Source organism: Danio rerio, chromosome 7 (genome assembly GCF_052040795.2).
Source record: "Danio rerio strain M-AB ecotype USA chromosome 7, GRCz13ab, whole genome shotgun sequence".
NCBI lineage: Eukaryota > Metazoa > Chordata > Actinopteri > Cypriniformes > Danionidae > Danio > Danio rerio.
Window position 1 is genome coordinate 56,316,808 of NC_141027.1, and position 8,538 is coordinate 56,325,345.

Consider the following 8,538-nt stretch of genomic DNA (forward strand, 5'->3'; position numbering starts at 1 on the left):
CGTCATGTTTTTTCCTAGGAAGAATATTTGTAAAGGACCTGTTGACATGGAATTGAACCAGATTTTGGTCAAAACCTAAACAATACAAACAAAACAAAACAAATCGGAAAAATTTGTTGTAACTAAACTACTGAAATGTGTCTAATGCTTTATATGAAAGGCTTTTTTGGTGATGGCAGCTTAAAGACGGCTCTCTTGGAGAATGAAGTCACATGAATTGCTCAGCTGTAAGTTCAACGGAGTATAAAAATCTTGATGTCTTGTCAGTCAGAATCTTGTCTGTCAAATCTTCAATTTGTTTTTATATAGTATTTTATTTTTTATAATTTTTATTTATTTATTTATTTATTTATTTATTTAGATGGTTCTACAGCTTGGTTTTCTTTTTCTGAAAGCATTTGAGAGTTTTCTTGGCTTTGTTTTGGATCATTTTCTTGCTGAAGTGTCCACCCTGGTTTTATCTTCATCATCCTGGTCATGCAGATGTTAGACTGAAGCAGCTAATATTAATTCACACTGACAAAGGGCAGTGGGTTTCTGAAGAACTACTGAGAGATTTCAGCTGCTGTCTGGGCTTTTACTGCATCTCTACACCTCGTTTTCTTCATGTGTTCAGTACTTTTTCCCTGTATCATTTCATTTTATTACACAGCAACTTTAGAAAAATGTTTTCTAAGAAAAATGTTGGCGTGTTCAATACTTATTTTCCCCACTGTATATTTAGCAATAGCCAGCTAGTGACGGGTTGTGCAGGTGCTCTAGCGACAGATGCTAGAGGCCATGTTCTTTAGACTGCTTGGTAGAGCATCCGATTCCCATGAGGAAGCTCGCCGGTTCGATCCCAGCTCAGTGCGGGTTGGGTGGTGTAGGACTATACAAAAGTGAAAAGGGCTATACAAATAAAATTGAAAGGATGCTACAGTAAGGAACAGAATATTCAGAAATGAGAAATGTTGTTTAAAATCTTCGGGGTACAGAAAAAAAGAGACAGGAAGGGAAATGGGGGAAGCATTAGCAGAGAGACACCTTGCTGGAAGGGACTTCTACTGAAGAAAACTAAATAAAAAAAATGTTTTGCACACACACACACACACACAAGCAAACTAAGATGATAAAGCTGGCTCCAGGCCTATAGACCGTGCAAGTCATGAAAAAAATGCAAAAACATTTAATTAGCTCAGTGCTCCACTTTGACTTTTAGTATTTGTTGTTATTTCATGCTGATTTCATTCTTTGCGGAATTAATCGAGTTCCACGTATCTGGCAGCGTTTTATACGACAAATGTTGCGGCACAGAAGACGACGGCTGCACGCAGGAGGTTTTTGTCATTTTTATGTATTTATGTGTGTGTATTTCACTTGTGACGTCTCACATCTGCACAAAGCCATTAGAGTCTTTTGCTTCGCCTGAAGACATTTCCACCACATGTTCAAAATAAAACAACACGCTGCGTTAAATTATGACACGTCTTTATTTCCTTTCGCTCCCTGGATTTAGTTTTGCAAAGCTAAAAATCGAGTTTCCCCCTTGATTTTGCCATCTGTGGCAATTTGCAGAACCCAAAAACTGAAATCTTAGCTGTGATAGTATACACAAGTTCAATGGATTGAGTAAATTTCTGAACTCCTTTAAACATCTCCATTGTAGTCCTGTGTTCATTGGCAGCAATGTACATGTGTCCTGTATTATGTTGTTTGGGAAGTTTGTGAATTTCAAATTATATGCCTCCAAATAAAAAAATGTAAAAAATCTGATTTCTCTGAGAATTAAAGGGCCATGAAACCCCCTCGTTTCAGCAGGGTGTTTTCACACCTCTACTTTGGAAAAAGTCAGAAAAGTGGGCGTGTCCAGCTCTGTTTAGGGGGGAATGTCGGAGGAAGAAAAGAGGCATGGTGTGGGAGTGTCTATTTGGGCGCGCTGAATTTCAGAGTCAAAACACAGGACCACAGCGGACAATGTGACTGTGTTTACATAGACATCTGTAGTCGAATTATTTGCCAAATTATTAAATGGTGGACTTTAACTGCAGTTTGGCTCTTTCATTCAGGGAATTCATTCATGTCCCTCCCGACAAACGTGATATTTGATTCGAGGAGCTGCTCTAAGCGTGTATTTTTCATGCAATGTTTGATACCGCACGGCGAATGAGAGAAAAAAAAACTCAGCATTTCCCGGAAACTTAGATGCACACGGCAGGTAGCGTCAGAAAGCCGCGTGTGTTATTCCGGTCACAAAATCCTACACAAGGTTAAAGTTTGGTTGTAAGCGTTAGTGCTAACTTGTTTACATAGACATCTGTAGTCGAATTATTTGCCAAATTATTAAATGGTGGACTTTAACTGCAGTTTGGCTCTTTCATTCAGGGAATTCATTCATGTCCCTCCCGACAAACGTGATATTTGATTCGAGGAGCTGCTCTAAGCGTGTATTTTTCATGCAATGTTTGATACCGCACGACGAATGAGAGAAAAAAAAACTCAGCATTTCCCGGAAACTTAGATGCACACGGCAGGTAGCATCAGAAAGCCGCGTGTGTTATTCCCGTCACAAAATCCTACACAAGGTTAAAGTTTGGTTGTAAGCGTTAGTGCTAACTTGTTTACACTCGGTGCAATAGTTTGTTTGATACGAATAAAATACGAACTGAATAAACAAAGAGCACTGGTCGCTCACTTACCAAATCTGTAGAGACAGGACAATCACCAGCAACTAGAGTCGCGTCTTTATTTAGAGGAGACTACAAGCGAATCCGGATCTCAGCGTTTGCAGATGAGAACAGCTCTCAGGTAAACAATGTTCCTCCTTAGACACGTAAGTTATTGTTGTCGCGCGTCGCGTACACTGTTAATCCACGCGTGAGTTTGTGCTCTCACAGAGAGAAAATTAAAGCAAAACTTAACTGCAGCAAACTATAATAGCAACACTTCATGCTTGTTTTGCCAATACAACGTGGCGTCTCTGCCGTCTACACTCTGACAGTAATGAATATTAATGAAGTTGCACAATAGAGCGCGCTGATTGCTTTGAACCAAGCCTTACTCATGCATTAATGCATCACACTGTAAGACGTAATAAGACTCACTCTGGCACAGACGCCCAGTCTGCACACTGGAATACAACGCTATTATGTCATGGCCGTGACGCAGCTTCAAAAATTCGTTTCAAAACGGAATTTGCTTGAAATAACACAAAAACAACAAATTTACACTTTTTTAGTGAGATATAGGTGTCCTAATAGTGTTTTTAGCAGTGTGGGACACATATACGACTGTCAACAGCTCAAAAAATGTGTTTTGGTGTTTCGTGACCCTTTAAAGCCAGTGACACGTTTTTGTTTAGCCCAAGAACACAATGGTCACTAATGAGTCTTCCCATCAGGACCATAAAGGTGCTTTGAGCAAACCTCCCCTGGTGAGAGCAGTGCAGGTTGGACAGCTCATCAAGGATCTTCCGCTGGATTTCATCTCACGATAGTTATTAAACGTGATATTTAATTAATCTTGTCTCTATTTAGCAACTTTGGTCTTTAGAATTGTTCTCAGGTATTGTGATTTGGCTGAGGGCAAAGATAAGGTTAATATAATGATTTATGTAACCACTTGATTTTGCATATTAACTGATTGCTCGCCTTTATTTCCTATGTTATATAAACTTATTGTACACTATACTTTTATAATGGCCATTATTGATTATTAAAACTGATATTCAGCAAAAGAGAGGGTATGTTTCATATTTTTCTAAGAAAATGAAGGAGGCAGTGATGTTATAGGCTGCACTTTGTTATGAATATGCATACAGAAAAGATGACAGTTTTATAAACATGTACTGTAGCTACATGACGCCATAACATTTTTAATGTCTTTTAAGATAGTATAAAAATGAAAGGAGGCAGTTCATCATATCATGTTTTCATTTTGTTGTTATGAAAGTGAAACAATCTTTTTTTTCCTATCTTCTACTGTCCAATTTTGATGAGCCTGTGCGAATTGTAGCTTCAGTTTCCTGTTCTTAGCTGACAGGAGTGGCACTTGCTGTGGCCTTCTGCTGCTAGCATCCACCTTAAGATTCAAAGTGCTTTGGAGATGATCTTTTGCAGACCTCAGTTGTAACGAATAGGGATGTAACAATATTGTAAATACCGTCATACCGCAATAGTAATTTTTTTCAATATTACCAAAGGCGAATGACTCAATAAAAAAACTATATTTCTGAGAAAAGTTTGCTTAGATGAATGAAGCGAACGGGAGGTAGCGGGAACTACAATTCCCATCAGCCTAGACATGGCCATCATCCTTTGCGGTCTGTTGTCACTACAGTGGAGTGTGTTGCTAGTAGGGGGAAGAAAAAGAGCTGGAAATGATCAAACCTAAAGCGGGTTTTAAATCGGATGTGTGGAAGCATTTCGATTTCTTTCTAAAAAGATACGAAAAAGGAGAAAAGGTGACAAAGAAAAAAACAGTATGCAGGCACTGCCAGACTGTGGTGAAATATAAGTCGGGGAATACGACTAAAAACAGTCATGGGGACTGCAGAACACAGCACACTTGTTAGATTAATGCAGACATTGACTTGTACCGCAAAGAGACCTCTATCTCACTCATGGCTTGTCCTCTCAAGTGGTGAAAAGACAATGCACAATGTTACCCACTGCTGTCAACCTTGGCTAAATCATATCTCTCTGTCCCAGAAACCTCAGTCCCAAATGAGAGGGTTTTTTTCTGTTGCAGGGGACATGCCCAGAGATCCCAGCTTTTACCATATTATAGTTATATGATAATTTTCCTTAAAAAAGACATCTCTATCTAAGTGAGTGAGTGATTAAATGTTGAATGTGAGGAGTTTTCAACAATACTAAATTGAAACTTTCTTTTTTTATATATGGTTTATTAATTTTTTGTTATTAAAATTGAAAAATTAGAGTTCCTGTTTCAAAACTTACAGATAGATGGCTAATTTGTATGTTATTGATACGTTCTGTGCTAAGGTAAATAAACACTTTTGGCACTTTTTTCGAGTCTTTTCATTAGTTTTGTTTTTCCTGTAAATTATTCAATAAATACCGTACCGTGCCATTCACACCGAGGTATTATCGTACTGTGAAATTCTGATACCGTTACATCCCTAGTAACGAGTGGTTATTTGAGTTACCTTTCTATCAGCTTGAACCAATCTGGCCGTTCTCCTCTGACCTCTGGCATCAACAAGACATTTGCACCCACAAAACTGCCACTCACTGGATATTTTCTCTTTTTCTGACCATTCTCTGTAAACCCTAGATATAGTAGCCGGTTAGGGTGTTCAAACTGCTCAAAAGACAGTAATAGTAAAACCTTTATAGATTTATGGAAATTGTAAATATAAATGTTTCTTTAAAGACTTAATTGCCAATTTAAAACTAATTATTAATTATAATTATTAGTAACAAAATACAATTTTCCCTCCAAAATGCTTTTAGTTTAAAAACCTTTCATATTTAGCAAAAAACACAATCCAGGATCAAAAGCTCGTTAGCATAAACCAATTAAAACAAACACCCCTTCTTTAGTTTGCTAAAAGTAAATGCAAAACCCAAACCAGCTTTGTACAACAGGCCTCTGGAGTTTAAAATAAGGATATTTTAAAAATGCATGTCAATGTTTTGTTTGCTGTTGTTGGAGTAACTAAAGCATACGCTGTAAATGCACTGCTTTTTGCTGGAAAGGAGGACCGGAAGTAGAAGCTCAATTAGGAAATTATTGAGTTGTAAAAGTCTTATGCTGTGTTAACACCAAGCAGATAAATCACGCTCTTCACACGTAAATAGACGCTTGAACATTTTGAATTTACTCGCTTTATTCGCTCATCAAATCTGCTTCATTTGCGCGTCAAATTCACTTCACAAAAAATGCTGATTCATGTGATGGGCAGGGCTTCTATCTGCCCGGTGACTCTAGCTTCATTGCTAAATGGCTAACATGGATTTTATTGAGAAAATAACTGTTTATGTGCTTTATGAAGGCTGAAAAACAGCGTTGATTTGTTTGGAGTCCACTAGATCCTTTCAGAGGTGCAGCCAGCTCTGTGAGCTCTAAACTCCTCCAGAAACTATACCTGGATGATGGAGGCTTGCAGCGGTGCTTCTGACCCAGCGGAGCCCAGTTTGATTAACTGTTGTCGGTGTCAGCAGTGGGATTTTTCCCTGGGACACCAACAACAGGCGCTACATCATAATCACATCACCACAAGAGCAAGCTCCTGATTGATTAACGTGGCGCGAATGTCCACAGAAGATGTTTGGACTCGAGCGATTCATGCGAAACCCACGTTAAGCATATCATTTGCGCCGCCTCATTCACGTGTATTACACCGCAGGATGTCTATACGCATCTTTGCATTGACTTAACATGTAAATCATTCGCGCTTCATGCTTCTTCCGCGTCTGGTGTAAACGCAGCATAACAAACTACATTTGTGGAATTAAAACAGATTTTTTTTTTTTTTTTTTTATTGTACATAGTCAAGTTGGTCTTCTCTTTTGGTTTCTCCTCATAGAGAGCACATGGCTTCATACAGCATCCCCACAGGGCTGATCCTGGTGGAAGACATGCCTAGAAACCAGATGGGCAAGGTGAATAAGAAGGACCTTCTCCGCCAGTTTTTCCCTGGTGGCTCTCAATGAACCAGATTCAATCCAAGTTCAGCCTTCAGAGAGCTGAGTGTCAAAACCACAGCCTGGAGAACTGCTTCAGAACCGGATGCAATAGATAATGAAGACTACTTGCTGTGACTGGACAGTAGAGGGCAGCGTAAGGGATTCGATTTTTAAAACTTCTGATTTTGTGGTGCTTTTTCTGAGCAGGTAATAAATACGAATGGTTTTAAATGTCAAATGTATTTAAATGATAGTGATAATGAGTACATTAGCAACATGCACATTTTAAAAGATCACAATGAAAAATTTTATATTTTTGTAAGGAAATTCTGAAATAAACTAATTTATTTTGATCAGTCGTGTCGTTTTTTCATGTGACATCAAGGATGTGTGTGTTTTGTGAGTGTGTTAGCATTCTTGTGTGTACATTGTGTGCAGCTGTGTGTACGCAGGTGTGCGGTCAGACCCAAAGGCGGTGTAGGCTTGTAGAGAAGAAAGTGATTACAGCACAGATGGGTCCTCCTTTCTCTCATCCTCTCAATTTCACTGATAGTAAATCTACAGATAAGGCTATTGTATTGGACCACGAAGACCAGTGTGTAGCGGTTTCTTGATGAATCACTGTTTCTAGCGTCTTAATTTCAGGTAAGTGTATTTTAGTGCAATATACCATTGCTTGAGCCATAAGTTCACATTTTGGGTCACTCAAACGCAGTGTTTATTTGAACCTATACAGTGTACTGCATTCTGCACACTCTGGGGTGTTACCTTTTTCAAAAGCCTTTTACCTTTTGCACCTAAAAGGCACACCTTTGTACTTAAAAGGTCCACACTGATATCTTAACCCTTTAACCACCTGCTTCACCAAATGCTCGATCATATTTTGATTGTTTTACATAACAACAGTTCATAGATATATACACTAGATATCGCATAGGGACCCTGAGCATGCGTCAATAGCGCCGCCACATTGGTACAGTACTCTCAGGACAAATGTCATTTAACCGCACTAGACAAGACAGTGTTATTACGTGAAGATGCGGGACTTTAGCGCTGTGTACGGGTGTAGAAACGAGCAAACAAAGCACCAAGGCAGAACATTTTATAGGTAAGATTAAGTTTTTTATGTTTTTGTATGTTCTGAACTTTTGTGCTAAGCAGGTAACGTTATTGATGATAATACAGTCACTTACTGCAATCACCATAAGGCAAAGTAGCTCCAACTCGCACTAAACACTCGGCTTATGCTAGTTTTGTTGAATAAAATCAGCAAACAATGCAAAAAAAATATATGACAACAAGATGCTGCTGTGCCAGAAACTTGTGTTATTGTCGGCTAGTGAACAAGTCGTTCATAACTGAGATTCATTCACAAACGATTTGCTCCCTCCATCAGTATGAGAAGTGAAAGGAGGAGAGTGTTTTTCAGGACACGGATTAGATCAAATTTAACAGGGAGGGTGGATAGTACATTGCTGTACACACAAACAAAAGCTTTTTGTCAGGAATGTCAGTGCGATCACTGATCCATCAATTTAGAAAAGTGATGTAAAATTTAAATTTTCGTAATTAAAAAAATAAATAAATTGAATACTAACATCCAGGAAAACTCCCGATCATAGATATAGCCTATGTGTATATGTGTATATCTCTGGCTTTAAATGGCCACAGTCCTTCACTGTACCTTGGTGCCGCATTCATTTCAAAGGAGCGCTACCCTGTTCCAAATTGGCGGCTCTATTGACGCATTCCTTCCAATAGACAACAACAGGGTAGGCGACATCTAATGTGTATATCTATGAGGACAGTTAAAGTCATTTAAAGAATGACAGTTTTTAATAATGGCTTGCTCACACAGCATTGTGGGTTTACAAAACAAATCAAATAAGCATAATCCTCTTGCACT

General features: G+C 38.7%; 1 protein-coding gene across 2 annotated transcripts in view; it reads left to right on the plus strand.

Annotated features, from left to right (window-relative positions):
* The window catches only part of acsf3 (acyl-CoA synthetase family member 3), a 93,797-nt gene extending 86,812 nt beyond the window's left edge, over window positions 1–6,985 (plus strand). For both annotated transcript variants that reach the window (XM_087261957.1, XM_087261958.1), the window contains exon 10: window positions 6,533–6,985. In XM_087261957.1, the coding sequence (XP_087118083.1) occupies window positions 6,533–6,659 (127 nt within the window). In that variant the 3' untranslated portion in view covers window positions 6,660–6,985. The remainder of the gene's footprint in view (window positions 1–6,532) is intronic.
* Window positions 6,986–8,538: the final 1,553 nt, after the last annotated feature.